At 34.7% G+C, this 21,969-nt stretch overlaps 2 protein-coding genes across 6 annotated transcripts in view; one reads left to right on the forward strand and one right to left on the reverse strand.

Moving 5' to 3' along the window:
• LOC132906613 (hemicentin-1) overlaps positions 1-21,969 on the forward strand; it is a 430,126-nt gene that overhangs the window by 290,273 nt on the left and 117,884 nt on the right. For all 4 annotated transcript variants that reach the window (XR_009658013.1, XM_060958938.1, XM_060958937.1 and 1 more), the window contains exon 2: positions 11,698-11,887. Coding sequence is in view for 3 of the 4 variants with exons in the window: in XM_060958938.1 (XP_060814921.1) it covers positions 11,698-11,887 (190 nt within the window). In the remaining variant the exon portion in view is untranslated. The remainder of the gene's footprint in view (positions 1-11,697; positions 11,888-21,969) is intronic.
• LOC132906619 (monocarboxylate transporter 10) overlaps positions 12,428-21,969 on the reverse strand; it is a 176,127-nt gene continuing 166,585 nt past the window's right edge. Inside the window, exon 9 of one of the 2 annotated variants that reach the window (XM_060958956.1) lies at positions 12,428-12,681. In XM_060958956.1, the coding sequence (XP_060814939.1) occupies positions 12,443-12,681 (239 nt within the window). In that variant the 3' untranslated portion in view covers positions 12,428-12,442. Of the gene's footprint in view, positions 12,682-16,201; positions 16,249-21,969 lie in introns of those variants that run through there. The other variant, XM_060958958.1, reaches the window with a different exon arrangement.

The following is a 21,969-nucleotide window of genomic DNA, read 5'->3' on the forward strand; positions in this document are numbered from 1 at the left end:
AGTTTCATAAAGTTCCGCGTAAATAATATATATATATATATATATATATATATATATATAGTGAATGGAATAGCATAATACATACATTCTAACTTACATCCAAATGTTTCATGTTCCCTTTATTCTTGCGTGAAATTTGATATTGTCTTGTGTTATATTTCGAGCAAACCTTCAAAAATGTTGTTTTCAAGAACGAAGATTCGCATGTAAAAATTTTCAATTTACTTTTTTATTCCAAGAAATCAACCCTTGCTCGGTTATGCTATCAATTACCAATCAAACAAGCAACGAAGGTCGATACGCGAAACAGCGAACGAATGTTTTTCATCTCGCTAATAAATGGCAGAACATAAATCGATCGTGCCGAACGAACTGGCTTTGGCGAAATTTCCATCGACGAAGTTCGATTCAATTTTCGAGAGTCGTCGAGTTTTCCAACGAAAATCGTTCCATTGCTGGATGTAAATTCGTGGAGCCACGCGAGGAACCACCTATGACGGATCGTCTAATTTCCCATTATCCGAGCAAGCGTTCCCGGTGTCTTTATCCAGGCCGAGCGCGTTTCTGTGGCCAATTTACATGTTGATGCAAAAAGTTTCGCTCGAAAATTGCTTCTCCGCTGGCCGAGCGTGAACCCGCTGCGCGCGTGCATCTCCGCTCCGGATTACGCGCGCGATTCCCGAGATCTCGATAGTCATGTGGCCACCGGAATACGTAATTCTGACACGCCAGAAATGAAACGCGAATCATGATAAACGTGGTCGTTCCGTTAATAAATTCGAGCCCGATTAACCCAGATCGAAAGCATCGTTGTTTCTAACGGGAATATAGCTGGAATGGTGAGGATCGATCGTTCGCGGTAAATCAACGTCTTCTTGAATATGGAACTGTTGATCGAGTAAGTGTGACGTCTTCGAAGATTAATAGTCAATGAAATGAAAAATCGACGAGTCTATAAGACATTTTAAATCGTCGATCGGCCAATCTTGATACGAAGACTATAGGAGAAACCTGCTCGCTCTTACGCGCTAGTGGGAAATTTTAAAGTATGAAAATGCAAAGAATGGACATAATACGTAAAGATATGGACAGGGAATATGCAGAGTGCAGTATTTGTTATGACATTTTGCGACAAACATTAGGAAATCGGAACCCTGGGACTTGAGTAACTCGAGCGTTTTCAGGCAACGTAAATATAATATTATCGAAAATACATCGTCTGTCGTTGAAATTCCTAAAATTTTAAGCGTAACATAGACAAATTGGAAAGTTTAATGCCGAAACCCTGTGTGATATTAAAAACCGTTGTAGTTATTAAGCGTTTAACTTGCTAGAAGTTTCGAAAGTTGAGTGCATTTCGAATAGCCAGTGGATGTGCTTAAAACTTTTCAAGAAGAAAGTTTTTTAAAACTCGCTAGCCGTGGCGGAAGGTTTAAATTAAGAACGCTTTTTCGAATGGAAAAAGCGGAAAGTCGACACTTGTTATGTGGCACTTTCGAATAGCACCACTTGTGATTCAAAGGTTCATTATTTCACGCAGGTAATAATCCCTCGTACGGTTGAATCAGTGTGCGAACCTATGTACGTACCTACCTACACACGCAACTTTTACTTCTCAAATAGATTGCATGTACAAACACGAAAATTCTAGATAATTTATCGCATCGCTGCCAGCAAAATATATGAAATTACTTCGAAATTATTGTTTTACTAGTATCACGAACAGCGGGTTAACGGTATTTTAAATAATTTCTCAGAAGATTAAACTCGATTCATTTTAATGAACCCTTAACTGCAACTCTGGAGCCGTGGACCACAGAACACAAAGAGGACATAGAAACGCTGTAAGGAAACAATCTGAGAAGAAGCTACACTGTAATAAAAGAAGGAGAAATGGGCAGCATAAAAAGTTTAATTATACATTGCGAAGTTCGTTCAACATGACAGATGAATTATACGATGAAGCCACGTGCATGCAAGAAGAATTAGAATAAATTTACTTACTTAAACGTTGATGATTACATTATTGTGTAATAAAAGATGGGCAAAGGTACACTGGAACAACACGTATGTGTACCAATTATTACGACAAAAAGGCAGTAAGAAAAAGATTTAAAACTGTGAAATGTTGGTGGAATTCGTTCATTGTTCCACTACTTCCTTTCCACAGCTTGCGATTATGTTTTCTTAAATTTTTCTCGCGGAGAAAATGCTTTCAGATCCCTTTTCTTAAACGCATACCCTTCTTCGTTCCGTATAAGCATATGCATACACCCAGGTGCGATTAAAGAGATCCCCTAATTTAAAACTAACTTTCAACTAAAGTTATACAAACTTCGAACTGAGACATAGCGCGTTAAAGTTGGTTTACGATAGCGTCAACTTTTCAGATTTGTTTTTAATTAAATTCGCCCTGATAAAAGTATTCTTTTCATTAAATCTACACGATCGAGCATAAATTAATCGACAAAGCGTAGTGTAACATTTTTTAAAGTAAATAATAATCTACCGATAGTTTGCTAGTTTTTTTTTTATTTTATTTTGGTTATTTTACAATTTGTCCTTATGGACATTTGGTAAAGTGCTATATCTTATTGGTGAAGAAAAAAAAATAAAATAAAAATAAATATAGCATGTGGGTGTGGCTACCCCCAGCGGGGTACCAGCTTCGTTTTTTCTAAGTTATATCTTTTATGAATAGTTTGCTAGTAGCAAATTTTTATGACGTATCGATTTTCAAAAGGCATAAAATTTCATAGTATACGGAAGAACATTTTTACCTCCATTGAAATCAACAAGCATTTAACGTTGCATTTAAACGAAATTTCAAATAACGCGATGAAATTTTCTCCTGAATTCATCAACGATATTTTTCTCGCGGCAACAGCGAAGAAAATGAATAAAAATTGAGGAAGGATTTTCGAACCCGTTTACGGGCAAAAAGATTTATCAAAAGCCCGTGCGACTTGTTCTTGCGCCAGGCATCGCATATGCAGTTTACAAAACGAAAGCGACGAATATTCGATCGGAATATATGCGAAAATCGGTCAGCTGCGTCGGACTCAAACGTCCCGCAGAATTTGCATCTTGCACGTTCCATAATTAGTTAAACGCGGAGTTAATCGATTAGCCGACGGTCGGTTAACTATTTAAATGGCTGACTCAGTTTGTTTGAATGATCCGGTCAATGAAATTATTATCAATTAGAAAATGGAGCGCGTTGATTTTTCTCGTTCGTTCGCTAATTCAAAATTCTATCTCGAAACTTGTCCATTTAACTTTCATTGAAATCGTTTCACCGGTCGACTTCTTTTTGTTTTTAAAAATATCGAAACATTCTTTGACACTTTCCAAGAAAGATGAGAAATCGTTATCGGATTACTTTGATTTGTAGAGACATTTTTAAATCTTTCGCTACGCTACTATACTTGATGGTTCCGAAATTTTTAGACTTGTGCCAATTATTTCTTCGATCGCATTATCGAAGTTCGTTCTCACATTTGACTAAATTTTCTTATTTACTTGTATTTATATATTACTGTTTGCTTCTTTTGATACTAAGACTGTCAAGGGAATCGTTACTTTTAGAATTATGTAATGTAATTAGTAAAATACAAAATGTAATTTTTAGTTGAAATTCGTCTATATCGAATCGAATTTTTATAGTCTATATATCTTATACCTTGTTACCGTGGTTTTGTCACAGCACACACATAGATGGCATGGAAACACGGTCGATTTTGCATTGCGAGTCTGAGGGAAACGCTTATATGAGATCGCGCGGATTTTCAGGTTTGATCCTCCAGCACGGTTTTCTCCTTCTCTTGGTATCCACAAAACGCGAAGAAAATATGGAAATCGTTTCGAATCGAGAAGGACGAGAGATCTCGAAGAAATTGTCGAATAATATTAAAGTTTGTTCGATTTATCGAGATCGTCTATCCTCTTTTAATTTCGAGCTCGAAGAAAAATTCTGCAAAAATCTCGCGCGTGAACTTCAATTTCCGATAGCTGATATGAACTCTTTGTCCTTCTTTTTTTTAATAAAAATTTTCATAAAAAGGAGGATCCGCCGATAATATGAAAAGAATAGAACAGCAAAATTTTGCGGAATATTGGCGATTTTCAGAAAACTGGATCCAATCAAGCGTCGAAAAAAATCGAAACATTACGCTTGTCTTTCAATGCAAATATTAAGCTTTCATTCCAATATGTGCCTTAGTAATGTGAAATTTTATCGATCGTGTACTCTGTGGTTCAATTGATTCCAATTTGAATTAACCTAGTTTATGAATTTAATTCGAATTAATTAATCCTGCATAGATTTGCGTATACCTCGTGTCCGGATAAACATGTGAAATAAGACAAATCGCGTTTTCATTAGTCATACCTAAAAAAATATGATCTCGATATTATCTGATGGGATCAGAAAATTTGGTTTTCGACTTGTGAATTCAAATGGAATTCATTTGAGTCTTCTTTTTTCCTTTTTCTGTCCGTAACATACAAAATTGAATCGCGCGAGTTGTACAAACTTGTTTCATAAAAATATAATTAATTACAATTACTTAAAATATAGAAAAAGTCAAATTATATAAATCTTAATTATTTACAAAATATACCCACGTGTGTATAAGGAATATTGCGTTTCTTCGTCGCTGAGAAAACAAGAAAAGGAAAGCTCTGTGATATATCGATATTATTAACCCCATCTCCTATGTCTCAGCAAAGAAACAAACACGGTGTCTACTCCATTGCCCCTGAATCTACAAGTGCTTCCAGTCCAACAGCAATTCTGGGTGCATTGTAGCATCCAATGGAACCAACATGCTACCCTTTGACCCAGATTTGCAAAAGTGAATTCTTTATAGTACCACAAAGAATTCCTCTCCATGCAAACTATGTTGTATTTGACGAAATCTGTCTTTTTTTCTTTTTTTTTCTTTTTTTTTTTTTGATACATTAAATTCATGTGTTTAGTCAGATTTGAAAGAAGAGTGCACAAAGAGAGACGATTATTGCAATTTGATTAGAAAAAAGAAGCAGTGTTAGAATCGTATTTTGAGGATAAATTTCTGGAAGTGTTTTAAAGAAATATGAGAAATTTCGATCAAACGTAGAATAATACATCACTTTCAGCATAGTAAGTTAGCGCCTTATCGAAATTCTAATAGAATTGGAGCGGTAGAAGCGTTAAAATATAAAGTTGTGTAAATGGCTTTTAACAAAATGCACGAGCTCACTCTTCTTAAATCGCTAACGTTGCAAAGAACAATATAATTAAAAGATATATTACGCTCATTATTTTTAAATTTCAAGAATACTTCAAGCTGAATATACTTCGTACGAAAGAAAAAGGGAAAAAATACGATACGAAGACACAATCGGTGTTGTAAACTTTAAATTATTGTCTTTTTATTTCTCACGCATCGATACATTTTATTACCTCCGTGGTTATCATATATATATATATTTATTATGTAAAATTAAAAATCCACAGCAGAGTTAAATCACTATCGATTACACTTCATTCATGTTCATTCGTATATGAAATACAATTATGCATTCATTATCGATATTATAAATTTCATTGTAAATTGTTGGATACAAACTGTAACAATGAACTTTTCATTACGCTTATAACGTTTATTACACTTATTACACGCTTTTATCACGTTTTACATTCAATCTCACTCGATGTCCAGAGATTCCAAGTACATTTTTAGGAACATCGATTCTGGAGTAGAATACACGCTACGATATTTAATGGATAAGATTCTTTTAATCGAATTTATAAAAATACAAATCTGCATAAACATCTATAGTTCAGTCGTATTTCGTATCTCATGTGGCAGAAATCTCGCGAACGATGGTTCAGATAGAAAGAGCCAAGTAAATCGGATGCTGAATGCGAGTAAAATTCTGCCCCATATCGAATTCTAGCTCTGCTTTCGAATGAATTTTCTACAATATGCCGTGTTCAAGTAACCAGCTGAAGGGACTGATAGTGCGATAAAACTGCGAAGACACAGCACAGATGCTGCTCAGAAACGGTGTCACTAGACGGCTATTAGAAATTCGAAGGAACTGCAGTGTTCGTGGCAACAGAATTTCCCGAATTCGGCAAGGCGCGTATTCGACGCGTCTGTAAATCCTCTGTCATTATATATGCGAGCAATTTCGCACGCTAAATATTTATCACGGTAGCTGTGTTTCGACTGAACTGTTAATCGGCTGCAAGTTCGTTCATTTAATTCCTCTTAAGCGTGTGCGATCGCGTTCGATTTCGATTCTGCGAATGACGAATTAAATGTTTCTCAACGAAATGGTAATTTTTTATTTTACAACATTATGCGATAGTTAGTAAATGTATCGTATATCGTATATATCTATTTAATTGACTTTCGCCTAATTTTTTTATCCTCATTTATTTGTTTAGTCTTATTTAATAATTGATCGAAGAGCTCGCTGCATGAAAGAGAATTTTACGTCAAGATAAAATTGTGTCTGGCATACTCTTGCTTTTATATGAGAAAAAGAAAGTCTTTTTGCGATACTGTTACGCGATATCATAACTGAGTTGCAGCGTGAACAATGTAAATATCGTGAAATTGTAGTTGTCGCTTAGCCGGCGTAAACTTTAAAAAACATTTATAAATTTATATTAAATAGCGTAATTAATAACGAAAAAACTAGGCACGACGATAGGAATAATTTCACATGATATTATGTCGAAGTAAATGATTATTGTATATGACAGAATATCTAATTCGGTTGTATAGAAACGATGGAATAATTTATTTGCAGAATACGCGCACATTAATTATGTTTATTTTGCTTAATTATATATTTAATGAAAGATTAATTAGATTAGTATTTACTTTATACGTAATACTGATTTTAAATCTGTATATTACAATTGTACTTGGTATTTAGTGTTAAAAATTATTCGACTAAATAGAAGAGTAAGAAATTTCATACAAATACTTTTTCATAAAATTATTTTGATATACTTAAATACCATTAGCATACTTAGTACGATTTCTCGAAATGTCGATACATGTTTAGTTACTGTTTCATTCAAATATTATTTCAAAAACTAAATATTCGTATCAAAATAATTTCCAACATTATCCATCCTCTTTAACGTTTCTAAATATATTTTCTATTCATAACCAAGGACCAAATAATCATCTTTTCATGATCTCGATTAAATTCGTCCATAGAGAAATTTAAACAAATAAATGAAATACTCTTGTACGTTAAAATTTAAATCAAACACGAACACAGATGATATGTTAATCGAACGAAACATCGCATAATAACCACGTTGATTCTTCGTACCTTGTGCAGTCAAGCGTTTAAGCGAAAAGAGAAAAAGAGGAAAGTGGAAAAAATCCGAAAAGAGGAATAGCAGAGAACGCATTTTCGAGAATAAGCAACGAGTTAAGAGACCTGGTGGTAGTTTCCTAAGGGTTAAGAACCGTCAAACATCCAGGCGAGTCGTGTCACTGGAGACGAAGAATGAAGTTGTAATATGAGAGCTCTCGACATACTCCATTATTCACCATTTGAACGTAATATTTGCGGTGTGATATGGTTTCAGGATCCAATCCCGGGCGAAGATAAGCAGACGTTGCTTCTAGCACTTGCCATCTGCGAACCCCATCCGAACTCTAACAGATTTTCGTTCCCATAGTATTGGATAACGCCTACCCTTTTAACATTCTCGTGTCTTCTTCGTCTACACCCTCGTGGTCCCGGAACATAAGTAACTTTCCTCTTCTCTCTTCTGCCTATCGTGCGGAGATAATAAGATGGTTCGATAGTCGATGATAAAGTAAAAAAGTATGTCGGAGTCAGACACGGGGAAAGCGGTGTGGATCAACGTGCGAAACGAGAGTTTCGTTGTGAGACATAAAAGATGAAGATACGAAAGATTGTATAAAAATTAGGATTGCCATTGGTACGCGAGGATTAAGACGGAAGAGTCGTTTAAAAGAGAGTCGAAGGGAAGCCAACAACAATTTGATGTTTCGTTGTGAGACATAAAAGATGAAGATACAAAAGATTGTATAAAAATTAGGATTGCCATTGGTACGCGAGGATTAAGACGGAAGTGTCGTTTAAAAGAGAGTCGAAGGGAAGCCAACAACAATTTGATGTTTCGTTGTGAGACATAAAAGATGAAGATACGAAAGATTGTATAAAAATTAGAATTGCCATTGGTACGCGAGGATTAAGACGGAAGTGTCGTTTAAAAGAGAGTCGAAGGGAAGCCAACAACAATTTGATGTTTCGTTGAAGAAAACATCGAGAATTTCGATAAAATATAAAACAACGATCTTGAATAAATGTATAAGAAATAATTGTCAACTCTAAGATCGATGCTATCGCGAACAAATTACTTTTTAACATTAAGGAAAAATACGGAGAATAATTATGAAATAAATGTTACAGCAACGATGACGGAAAAGGGAAAATAAATAAAAACGCGTAAAGAAGCTGGTATTTCTAATTCAAATCAATCACAATTTTCTGTCATAAGCATTCGAACAGAAAGAAAAAAAGACGAAGAGAGAGAGAAAGAGAGAGATGATGGTGTGCGTAATTCAATATTCACCACTGAAAAACGCCCCTTTGACGCTCATCGAGCGTGTATTGTATTTCTTTTAGTAGGATTTCGTCGGTGCGTAGTTTATCATGAAAATATTATCGGGTTTCGATACTTCAATAAGTTACGATCCGTGAAATCCGATGTCTGATTATTGTCTCCTCCGAGACAGCTTTACGATTCAATGGCGGTCGGGATTTTTATGGCCGATATGTTTATGCGGCTCCGTAACCACGAATATTGCACAAACGTTTGCCAGCAACATTTGGAAAATCGTGGAAACAACCGGGAGACGTAAAAATTGAATGCCAAATAACATATTTCAATGCGAGAAACGAGCCGCTCTTCGTCTTTTTTCTCTTTATTCTCTTCTTTCTGAACTAAGAATGTCAACTGCTAAAAGGAAGGCTCCGTTTATGATTATTTTATTCGGTCGATGTTAACTTCACAACCCTTCCCAACCGTATATAAAATTCAGTTTCTTAAAAGACTGAAAACAGAATGGTAGAAAATACGAAGCGCAGTTATTTTGAATTATACATATATTTAAAAATTATATCGATTATGTTTAAAATTACATTTATATTAAGTAATTTTTAATATGTTTGAAATTACATTTAAGGACTGCTTAATTGAAAAAATAGAAGAATATCATATACAGCATGTTATTGATTTGGCGGGAGCAATCCTGTGTATGTTTCTTGTATCAATGTTTCGTAGACGTTGCAGTCTACTTCTGAAAAGTTTCAGGCTTGCCCTAAAGAAGTAGATTGCAACGTCTACGAAACGTTGATACAAAATGCAGCCCCTGTAAATCCAATAACATGGTGAAAACTTAAAATCTAAAATATCGTACACGATCAATATCTTTTTAATCAATTACTAAACTGAAGAGAAAGAGACTAAATATTTCATTACAAAAAAAAAAAAAAAAAAAAAAAATAATGACAAAATTAAAACGGTAACAAGCATCCAATGCAAACAAACAATATTTTCTTTTCACAGATAATCTAAAACCTTCACGCGATTTTTTACTTACGTATATTTGAGAAAAAGTCAAACCTTTTTGACCAATATGTGACAGCTTGTTGAAAAGTATATTTGTACAAAGCTACGATGAAAAAACTTCAATTTATTTACATTTATTTAATTTTATCGATTGAAAGCGAATAATAAAGTTCTGAAAGAAGATCTGAGAAATATTTATCGTATACGCGTTTTTCTTTCTGTAATAGCTTGGTTTATTGTTTATCGAATTTACTAATCAAAAGTTGGACACTTTTCTAACGATCTCGTTAGACGGAATTAAAGGAAGTTCGCCAGACGTCGTATGAAATTGTGGCCTGGAGTCACAGAAACCGCTAATAAATCACCTTAAATCGTCAATTTCCAAGGAGCTTCTAGTTTCACAACTTCTCTACCTTCTCTCGCCCTCTTCTGCTCTTCTCACTCGGTCGTGCCGAGTTTTCGCGTGAATTAACTAAGAATTATGTTCTTGTTTATCATAAGTTGTGACTGCGAAATTTACTACCGCTTTCACGACGTGGTATCAGAGGGTGCACGTAGATCAGAATGCTTTTAACGTCCAAGGTGTTCTCTCTCTTTTTTTTAACTCTGATTTAACGTTACAAACGTAACGATTATTTTTTTCTATAATAAAATAAATGAATCTATTAAAGAAAATTTTTTATAACGAGGAACAAAGCAAATATTGAAATTCCATTCGGATAATAAAATATCGTTGTAGATGTTAAAATTGAAATATTTTCCATTTATACATATGCGATGATATTTTATTTCGTTTCAATATGTGCAATTAAAACGATATGTAGAATTGCATGATTTAATGAATGCAATTGGTATTACTGGTTTCGGCGGACCGGTAGGAAAAAATTGTTTCGCATTCTGTGCTACGTCGTGACTCTTCGTTGTGATTTTTCATTTCATATCTCTCCGCGGGGCTTGCTATATTTATAGCTTTAGCGACAATAGCACAGAAATATTGAAACGTTCGCGTACTATGACATTTCGCGAAATGCGTTCTGGGTCATCGAGAGAAGATTGACTTTCTACGATGAAGCTTCATAAACATTCATGTATCCTATCCGAACGTCGTAACAAAGAGTTAAGGATATTTGCCTTCGGATTTTTAGCTTGGGAAATTGCCAAGCTACGATACTTTGCCATTATGATAGCTAGCTAGAAAAAATTTATATTTTCCTACAAATATACATAGCTATTTATTACTTTAATGCTAAATAATGGACAATATTATTTCCTTTTTTGCAATCGTTTAATCAATTTTTTATACAATAAAAATTGAACTTTTTTCTGCAAGCAACATCTTGATTAATAATGTACTTGGACATTATCAAGCATACATTCCTTCAGTTTTACTACGAATCAACTTATGAAAAATGTTCTTCGACCATAACGTACCATAACGTACAATCTTCAGATCGTTGAAATTTAATAGCCACATTTTTCTTTCTCTATTTTACAGTATCCTTCGCTTCGCGGTATAAACCACATTCGATAAATAATCCGACAAAAATTCCTATCCTCGCAATTCCAAATAGTTCCAACCTTTACGTTGGCAAGAAAGAATGTACTCGCCGTACACGGTTACATACGATCCTGTAAAATGTTGATGTTTAAAATTTCTTAAAATATAAATTAGCGTCAACATGTTCAAAGACCTGGAAACCTATCGCGATTCTGGCTTCTAATAAGAAAATGAAAAATTCTTTGAAAAAAAAAGTAGCGTAAATGGCTACCGCGTCATCGACATAGGGATTGACTTAGAAATCCTATCGGTGCAATCCTATTTCTTTAGGATTAAACCAACTGCAAATTCAGAGGCGTGTTTTCTCGTATCACGGTACGTGACGATGGTTTAATAACTGTCTCCGACAGGATCGGATCTGTAAACTGGTGGAGAACGGTCACGTTCACGCGACGCGAAATCATTCCTACAGAACTCCATCCTTTTTGCAAACAACGAGCCGACAAACAAACAGGCAAACGAACGAACGAGTGAACGAACTGCACGCAATTCACGGCGTTTGCGTACGTTGTTTCAGGGAGCAGCGAGCCATGGCTGAAGAGCGTAAAGCACGCCGAACTAGGTACAGAGGTGCAACTACCGTGCGTGCTGAAATTGCCACAGTGCGAAGGGCTTCACAGCATCAAATGGTATCGCGGAGCGACGCGTATCTTCATTTTCAGCGAGGACGTCGGAATTGCGCGCGGGAACAACGACATCGCCGTCAGGTAAAGCACACGTATCTTAACTTTATCGTTGCTTTCTCGCGTCTCCTAGATAACACAGGCGACGACAGCCTGTCGTATTAACGGGCGACAAGACGTGGCCCTACGTTTCGCTACGATAATCGTAACATACATATGTATATCGTCGCTCATGAGTATGTGCACACTTTGCTCGGTTTATATTAACGATATATTAATATTAATAAAAAGTATGAAACGTAATGGCAAACGATCGAAAGTAATATTTACTATCGCCTTGTGGGTATCGGATGAAAAATAATCTATATCGAAAAGTGTCCATATAGTGTAAATATACAAATGCAGTCGAAATTAAGGTAAAATTTAACGTACGATTGTATACGACTGGATCAGAGATTCAGATTTATAGTCAATTTTTTGTGACTCCCGGTTTAATTAACATCCTGTGGTCGAATACTTGAGATGGGTATTTATAATCAAGCGTTCTTCATTTCGAAGTTAATAATCAGTTTTTTTTTTTATATTCGCATGAATTTGAAATCGATATCAGGAATTAGAAAATGAATTTCAGCAGAATATTTAGTACAAATATGGATTTTTGAGTCCGTACTTTTTGCAAATTTCCATGACATTTTGGAATAAATTTATTAAGGTTCTTGCTGGATAATACTTGCTATAATGTTGTCTTATACTCGCTTCTATGACATTGTTATAGCCCATTTCCGAAATACCGCAATGAAGCTCAAGCAGAATTAATAATCTTGTTTGCGTGGTTTGTTTGGTGGATATTAAGCCGCTATTCGCTTCGGAGCAAGTTTCTGTGAACACAAAATGAACCAAACTCTAAGCGGAAAATAACAACATATACAGTTCAGTGTATGACGTTCGATAATTAAATCGTTATTCAAAATACACTTAATCAAGAATTTAAATATATATCTTTGAGTAATATCGTTTAGGTTTTCTGTACAAAATTAATTCCTTCGTCGCGTAAAAGTACTTTACTCGTATTTATAAGTAGATCGAATCTCGTTTCAAATTCCAAATTGAAGCAACTTTATTGCTGTTACGTCGTAGATGTTAGAAACAATCTCCTGAATATTAAGAATCTTGAGAAGAATTTCTTCAGAGATTCAAAGCTGTATAATAGAATTTCATTTATCATAGAAAATTTATAAGAGAAATGTTAGAAATGTCGTATTTGAAAAAAAAAGGTAGATTCAATTACAAACTTTATTATAGAAAATGCATTACACTCTTAATCATCTCTGACTGGACGATATGTTTCAAGATAATTTTTATAAAGATTCTGTGACTTGTTCTAATTTTTTTTATCACATAATATTCCATTATGAAGAACTAGAGTGGCTATTTTGAACATTACGTTTCACCTATCCGTACCTATTACGTTATTGCACTTACCAAGGAAGTGATTTATTTGAAAATGATTGCATTAGATTTAAATTAAACACATTTCCATAACAGTCGAGACATAAAGCGTATCATCTAAAATAATTTTATATTCTCGAAACGAATTTCTTCGTCCCATAAAAATGATTAAAATATTCGCTCGAATCACGCATGTACCAATTTCCAGAAGAAAAATCGACTTTTTAATCGACTTAAATGGTAGATCATTAAACACAAAGAGTTCGCTGGTTCGGGATGGTCGAGGGGTGAGAAAACTCGATCGTGGCACCGTCAGAAAAATGAATATTACATCGAAGAGATTAAAACGGTAGAATTATTATCGTCATTTACGCGACACCGTGAAAGCTTCCGTTGACGAGGGGATAGTATCAAAAATATGGAACAGCTGGTAATCCAGGATTAGCTGTAGAAAGTAGGCCAACCAAACGATCTGTTCCGATGCGCTTAATTTTTCCTGAATATTCGTTTCGACGAGGCGAGAATAAATCGGTTGTTTCGAAGGAATTTCTAACTTTGATATTACGATGAAAGTATCACGTTGATCGTTCGCGTTAATTACCCTCTTGATCGTCCTAGAGAATCACGATGAAAACACACTCGTGAACAAAGTTTTCTCGTCTTACGTGCGAGTTTTGTCCGCATAATCCAGTTGTAGCGGTAAAAGAAAAGCATCTCCTCGATGCAGATTTTTCTGGTCGAGTTGTTTCGCGCGTATCGTCATGAAATTTCTGATTAAAGCGATGATCGTGGATAAATTAGGAAAAAGATAAATATTATCGAGTTCGTTGATGAACGACGAGTGAGTCGAATTCTATGCATTTGTAAAGGATTTAAAGGTATAAAAATATATATTTAAAATATAGTTTCTGAGTTATACTCGTAAAAATATGAAATTATACAAATACACGCAGTTTAGCTGTAATAGTAGTTGGTCGTTGATTTTATTTTCTGTATGACTGGTAACTGACAATAAACGAGAAAATGATATCACTTCATTGAGACGTAAGATACCAATGAGATTTATAAAATTCAGAAGTTTCAGGAAATTGTATTTTTCATTAATCTGTTTCTTAATAATAAAATATATAATTTTAAAATGTTAGCAATTGCTGTAATATTTCCTAACGCATAAAATCCTGTGTTTATAGATTTTATAGTAGTTAATGTTACAGTTAGAATTAATAGCAAGTATGTAGTGTATTATAATGAAGTATATGTTCTTCTATTTTAGTAAAACGTAACTTTCGTACGCATAATTTCTACGTAATTAAAAAATATATCAAGAATAGAAACACGAAGGTTCGTAATATACTGCACAGCAATGCGAAGCATATTTTCAAAGTAGTAGACATAGTAATGCGGATCTCCATATGCAAGCACTACAAAGATTAAAAAATATCTGCGTTTGAGTTTTCCTTTTATTGCTCGGTCGTTCCTGTTGTTGAACAAGTAATTGTACACATTTTTCTGTCAGGAACAGCTTGAAAAGCGTAAATTGTTAGGTTTCGTAAAAATAATTTATTTAAAATAACGTACGCGATACAATGAAACTTGATAATTGCGACGAAATTTTTAACGAAAATATAATTTACGAAATTTTAAGATAAACTCAAAAAATCAAAAATTGTTTTTGGTTACTTTTTGGAGTTTAGGATGTATTAATATTTCAGTATTCTAAAAATTCTGAACGCATCTGAATATAAAAATTGGTTTCTCTCAACTCGTAACTTCTAAAATAAATCCTCTTACTAGCGAATTTTATATTTTAGTACTACTTTGTACTATAGTGGGATGATGGGTCAAATCAATACTAGGTAATCCTGCTCTTCCGGTACAATGGTTCCAAGACGTAAATCTAGCCTTAGATTCTGAATTTTTCTTCGTAAAAATATTTTATTTTACATAGATCCTATCGGAGATGGAATTAGATGTTAGGAATATTTAGGAAATATTCCAATGCAGAATTTTAATTTATTTTAATTAAAATCACTTCCAAGAAACCAGGTAGGAAAAAGGGAAACATTTTTTATATCTTATCAATATACAATGCAAAAAAAGAAACGTTGTTAATATTTTCACCACTTATAACTTAGCCCACCACTTGTAATCTTTTTGATATATCGCGATGTGTGCGAAAATTTAGTATGTTCGTAAAGTTTATATCAGGCGTGTGGTTAATTTCTTTATTAAACAGAAATAAAGACTGCGAGCAAATGGGTGAATAAATCAGACTGCTGAAGGAAAAAACTAAGAAAGAGAATGGCTTAAGTAAAATAGCATAAGCATAGGTAGAAATGAAAGAAATTTTACACACAGTATATAACTTAGAAAAGAAAAGGAGGATAATATATGTGACAGAAATAGAAAATTTATACAGTAGAGTGCACCGTGTAATACGATTTTTACAACACTTTAAATAATCTATACTATTCGTCGTTTTATGATTGCTTCGTATAATTTGACATTCCTTGTCTTTTAACTGCATGAAATAATCCGTCAGAGCAGGTTAAATAAAATTTCCTATATTTTTACGTCATCAAATTTCCTATAAATTCATACATTTCAAATATTAAACTAGTAACCTGGCGATCAACGATCAACGTCTGAACAAAATCGATTATCGTGCTGCAATATACGTTTGATATCGTGGAAAAATGTATTCCTGTACGTCGTTGTTACTCGCAAAATCGTTTAGTCGACCCAGTTTTTCCGGCGACGAGGGAAAAAGTCGAAAGAATCGAGAAAAGTTAGCGAGAACTTTATTATCCTATTGGCCCGGTTTCCCATCGGCCATCGACAATTTCTCGCGGTTCCTCGTCGATTGTCGCCGAATCGTAAGAACGTGATAAAAATTTTCTCGCTGGCTCGATAATGGAGGGCTCGGTGTAATTGAAAACGTCAGCTTGCCCATCGGATGAACGCTTATCGCGTGGTGCTGGCCTGGTCAGAATTGTCTAAAATAAAACAGAAAAAAAATATATGAGAAGAGGAAAAAAAGAAAGAAAAGCGGGGATGCTTTATGTTCATTTACATTTCGGAACTTTTATCGCCACATCCAGTCTCTTCTCCAACTTTTCTCATTTACCGCCATCCGATTTAATCGGTTGCCTTGTTTTTCTCCTCCAGCCCTCCCACCCCCTATGAGATCAGTTTCTATCATGGAACGCGAACGATTTTATAAGAACCAGCTGATCGTGACAAAGATTTAAGTAGGATGCGATTGCTTCAATTCCGAGATCGGTATCCAAAAAACATTCGATACTCAAGTGTTTTTTGACTTCGAGAAGAGAACATGGTTCGGTTAATAAATCGTTCATCATTTTCTTGCTTGTTTCGTTATTCTTTCATATAATTTAATTCTGCTAGATGCTGGAATATAGAAAATCTAAGGTAGATGTTCTTCAAACAAATAGTTTTGCTTGTAACAATTAGGAGATTGCTATTTCGAACGCTTTTATCGCTTCAGATCGAACAAACGGAAGTAGAAGAGTCATATATATGAAAGGCGCATTCTACGTTTATAGAATGACACGTTGTTCATATACTGTAATATAAATTGACTTTAAGGCAGTTATTGAAAAAAAGAAAAAATTTACACGTAGAAGAATATAAACGATACGAAGAGAAATTTCTTCCCGAAGAAGGTTGTGACAAGAATACAAATGAAAACTCTTAATTTATTTAGAAGACACAAAACATTCTTACTTTTTCTTACTTTCTTAAATGTTGTAAATATTAAGACATAACGCTGGCGGTGAGATGTGATCAATATTGCTTTCATCCATTCGATTATTATTATTCATTTGAAGGCTATTATTTCCTCCCCGCTTCAGTTTCCTCTTTTTGTATTAACAAAAGATGTATTAAAAAAAAAAAAAAAAAAAATTCACTGAAAAGGAAGATCAGACAAAAAAAAAAGAAATTAAAGGAAGATAAAATAAAAGTCGTTCGGGGAATTTCGTAGTACAAACTAAAATGTACGATTAAAGGATCGAAGCGAGAGGAAACCGTGCGCTCGTTCGAGAAATTTTTATCCTTGTCGCTGCGTGGATGCGTTGCCTCGATACATGGACGTGCACACGAAACGATTTTATCCTTGTATTAACACGGTTTCTTATCCAGAGCAATCCCCGTGAGAGCCTTTTTCTCAAAATACAATTTTCTGCGGCTAAGATACTTCGAAAGATACATTCTGCCGGAGAATATTTTGAAGCGGTCGGGAAGAAAGTCTAAGGTACACTTCACGTCAAATGGGAAATTGACTTCTTCGAGTCTTTCATGTTTTTCCGGTGTGTCGTCGCGACACGGATAACTTTCATCTCGAAAGATTTATATCGTTGTATCATATCGTAGAATGCGCCTTTCATATCACTCGAGAGCGTATTTTATAAACGTGCTTTGGATAGTTTGTTAGCGATCGTGTGCCACGTTCTTTTCGTCATTTCGAATCTCCAGATGTTTTCTGTATTTTAGATGTGGGATTACAATTAAAACGTAACAATTTTCCTTTCGTGGCACGGTGTATTCTTTCGGATTATTAGAATGAATTTATAACGTTCAGCTACAGACACAGAGATAAAATGCTAAAGTAAAATTATGCAATGATCGTTCGATTCTACGATGAATCTCTTGATCCTTTTACATACGAGTCTCGAGAAATCGATCATAAATTTAATCATATTTCATCTTCAAGAATTTTACATGGCCACGATAGATCTTATAATTATTTACGTATAGCATCCTCTCACAATAATTAAACTTATGGAATTGAATAATTTGTTTCCTTGAAAGGTGCAATACTACAATGAAATTAAAAAGTTTATAAAGAGTGGAGTTGTTCAGTTTGGTTTCCCGAGAGGCTCATATATTACTAGAACGATCTTGAAATGATTAAAATCAAGATACCAAATAAAAAATAGAAACAACATAAGGAAGACGTAAGAAGTTAACTTAACTACCTTTACATAATATACATATACATTACATAGGAGAATAATTCGCCTAATAATCGCCGAAATGCTCGTTGAACGTTACAAAAAATGGCACGATCTTCCTTGTCGCGTGACACGTTTCCCACGTTTTTCCTTTCTTTACCTTGAAATTCAACAGCATATTTGTTTATCTTATTCCGTATCTTTTTATTTACCTACTGTCTAGCTTATCGCATTCTTTTCTCTATATCTAGCAATTATTTCGTTTCTTTATATGTCCATCTTCGTCGTTCCACCGTCTGTTTCTCTTATTTTCTACCCCTTTCGTCGGTTGGCCCCCACCATTCCACGTTGAAAGACGCGATGATGGAAACGATTACAGCAAAAGAAGAAAATTGCCTGAAACTTACGACTACTTTCCGAGACGTATTTGCCTAGCGTTGCACTATTTCTTATGAATTCCGACATGAATCTTCTCGTGAAAGAATTCTCTGGTAAAGAAAGGAGCGACACTATATGAATACGAACGATTGGCTCTACGCTTTATGCTTCGACGGTATGAAACTTTAATTTCGCATAGATTACAGAAAATTTCTTTGTAAAGATATCCGATTGCCGACAACGCCTCGGTTAGATTCACGTCTTCTAGATTTTATCGAAGTTGATCAGTTTCGGATTTTATCGAACTACAGTAGTTACAAAGTTGTTTCTAGATTCCAGAATTTGAGATTGGAAGTAAATATGACATTTGAACGAGCACGAACACTCGAGATTTTTATTAAATTTTTAATCGATTTCGGGGTCTTGTCGAAAGTCGATAGTTTCAACATTATTTCCAAATTCCTGAAATTAATATTAAAAATAAAAAAATCTGAGTGCTAGTTTCAGTCTTGGACTTACAGATACTGTAGCTTACAGATACTCAAGATTTTCTGAAATTTTCAATAATCTTCGAAACATAACTTTTTACGTCTTCGTTATGTTGTTTCTATTCTTTATCTGGTATCTTGATTTTAATCATTTCAAGATCGCTCTAGTAATATATGAGCCTCTCGGGAAACCAAACTGAACAACTCCACTCTTTATAAACTTTTTAATTTCATTGTAATGTTGCACCTTTCAAGGAAACAAATTATTCAATTCCATAAGTTTAATTATCGAAATGTAGCGCGTCCAAATTTGGTACTAAACCATTATTTCCCATATTTAACTTAAATTTGTTAAACGTTACTGTAAAAAAACCTAAACGCTCGTCCGAATTTGATACGAAACCATTATTTCCCATATTTAACTTAAATTTGTTAAACGTTACTGCAAAAAAACCTAAACGCTCTTCCTTTTTTTAAAATTCCTTTTTTTAAGCTATCGTGTCATTCGATCGAATACCAAATGTTCGTCCATACTATGACCAAATTTCTATTAAAACATCAAGAAAACATCCTTCAAATGAAAAGCATTTACGGATAAGATCTCCTACGCTACATTAGCGAAATTTACTTCGATTGGAATCTAGAAATAATTAAAATGCTATCGTTGGCTAGGATTCTTGGGTAAAATCGACAACGCATTATCTCGCTTTCGTGCAGCTTAGCCGAAGCACGAATTGCGAGGACGTTAAGAAGTCGTTTCATTTTCAATGTAATTCCTGCTTCCCTCGGTATTATCCTGTTCTATCTCCATTTCGAGCTCATTAAATTGTGAGTTTGGTTTACGCGTAGCGGGTATTTAACGTGGATTTCGCCTCTCGTTTTCCACAGAACCGAGCTATGATAGGGAAAACGATAAAAGAAGAGAACGTGTCTTCTCTCGAAGGGCAAAAAGATTTTCGCAATTGCAACTTTGATAGCAGTGCAAAAGCTGACCTCGAATGGCAATCTGGCCACTTTGCCGGGTTTTACGATGTCGTTCTAAGCGGAAAAATAACTTTCGAAGAATTTCTATGTATACTTTATCCGAATGCGAAGCTAAGTCACACGATAGAGCTCGAGTTCAGTGGAAAAATAAATGTATAACGTCTTTTGTTTGAGAGATCTCTCGAAGTCATTTTGCCGTTGTAAAGCTGGGTCGATTGGAAAATTAAAGGGGATAGGTTAACAGCGATGCTTGAGACTTTTAACTTCGTGTATCTGAATTTTATCGGACCAAACTTAGAGAACGGGTATTTGAATGAAAGCGTTTATTATTTAGAACATGCGACATGAGAATCCGAAACTCAACGATGTAAAATAACGAAGTGACAAATGGTATAATATAGTAAAATAGAAGTAAAATGACATAGTACGTGTAGAGAGAAAAATAATTCTTGGTCATACAGTCGTACGTATCTCTTGAGAAATTAATGCCAATCATTAATGCCAGTCTATGAATTACCTAAAAGTAATGAGTAATTTAATTTAAAAAATACATAATCTTACAAAGAAAAATTATTATTCGAATTCTTCTTACTGCATGTAATATGCATTAAATCAATGAGCACACTGGATGGCTAATATTAGTTTACGTACGTTCATTATGCTTTTCCTATTCACGTGTTTACCATTGATAATTCATGCGTATCGCTACTACGAATGTTATCTTAACGTTATGCTGTTAACAGATCGTGATCTGCCTAGCTTTGATCACATGCTGCACGCGCTTGCAGTCACACGATATCACACATAAATGAATTACGTACATGGGATACTTGGTGATTCATAGCCTAATGAGAAACGAGCAAGTTCCAGAGCAAAGTAAATCGAAACATGCTTTAAGATAAATACAAAATCGAAGGGAAAAAAGATTACCGAAATATATTGAAACAATTCTATAAATTTCAAAGGAAAAATAAGAAGAAAGAAATTTTTATAAAAATTCACTAAAACAAAGACGCTTGTTGCCAATCTTACAGCTGTAAAGTTTTTCTTTCGTATCGAGATAATAACACTCTACTTTGTCACATTTCGAATTTTCTTTCTTTGAATGAAATTCGTCTTTAACACGCTTAACATCTCAAATGCACTAGTAATACACGTTTCACCACTCGTCTAATGCATAAATACGTTACCAAATGTTTATACAATTCAATTCGTCCCTCGTTTTACTTATTTCAACGAACGGAACGAGCGAATGTAGATCGGCGTTCATCAATGTAAATTTCCATTCATGGTGCACCTTCGTTCCACATTATGGAACGAAGTCACTTTATATCCGAGCAGGACGCAACGGATCGTAAATTATATTTTGCATAACAACAAACTCGAATCCATTACTTTTTCCGTTCCATCGTCCTTTACGTTGACTACGTTATTACGTAGCGTGTTAGGTTCATTAACAGGGGTCAGAATGCAAAGTTTGTTTTCTTCGCAAACGAACAAACATTGCACGGAAATTAACGTTGAAAATTGGCAAATCCAATCGAGATCGATGCGACTTAATGTTATTGGAATAACGTTAAATAATACCATTAACCAATCCGTGGGATTGGTTTATATTTTAACGAGATTGTCACGGTCCAAGGTGTGGTAAGCTGCAATTCCACCCCCTTGCTTTGGACTAATTCGTTGGCCGCTAATTTCGAACGTTCTTGCTCCGTGTTCTATCTACGTAATAGCTGACCCCGTGCTACCTATTTCCGGCCTAGTTTCTCGGAACCGAGTAATTAACGTCCCCGACGTTCTCTCGGTGTCTTTAAAAGTTTTGAAAAAAAAAAAAAAAAAACTCCCCTTTAGAGGGTCTCGTTAGAAAAGCGATATGCGAAGATTACCG

The sequence above is a fragment of the Bombus pascuorum genome, chromosome 5 (genome assembly GCF_905332965.1).
Source record: "Bombus pascuorum chromosome 5, iyBomPasc1.1, whole genome shotgun sequence".
In the NCBI taxonomy this organism is placed as follows: domain Eukaryota; kingdom Metazoa; phylum Arthropoda; class Insecta; order Hymenoptera; family Apidae; genus Bombus; species Bombus pascuorum.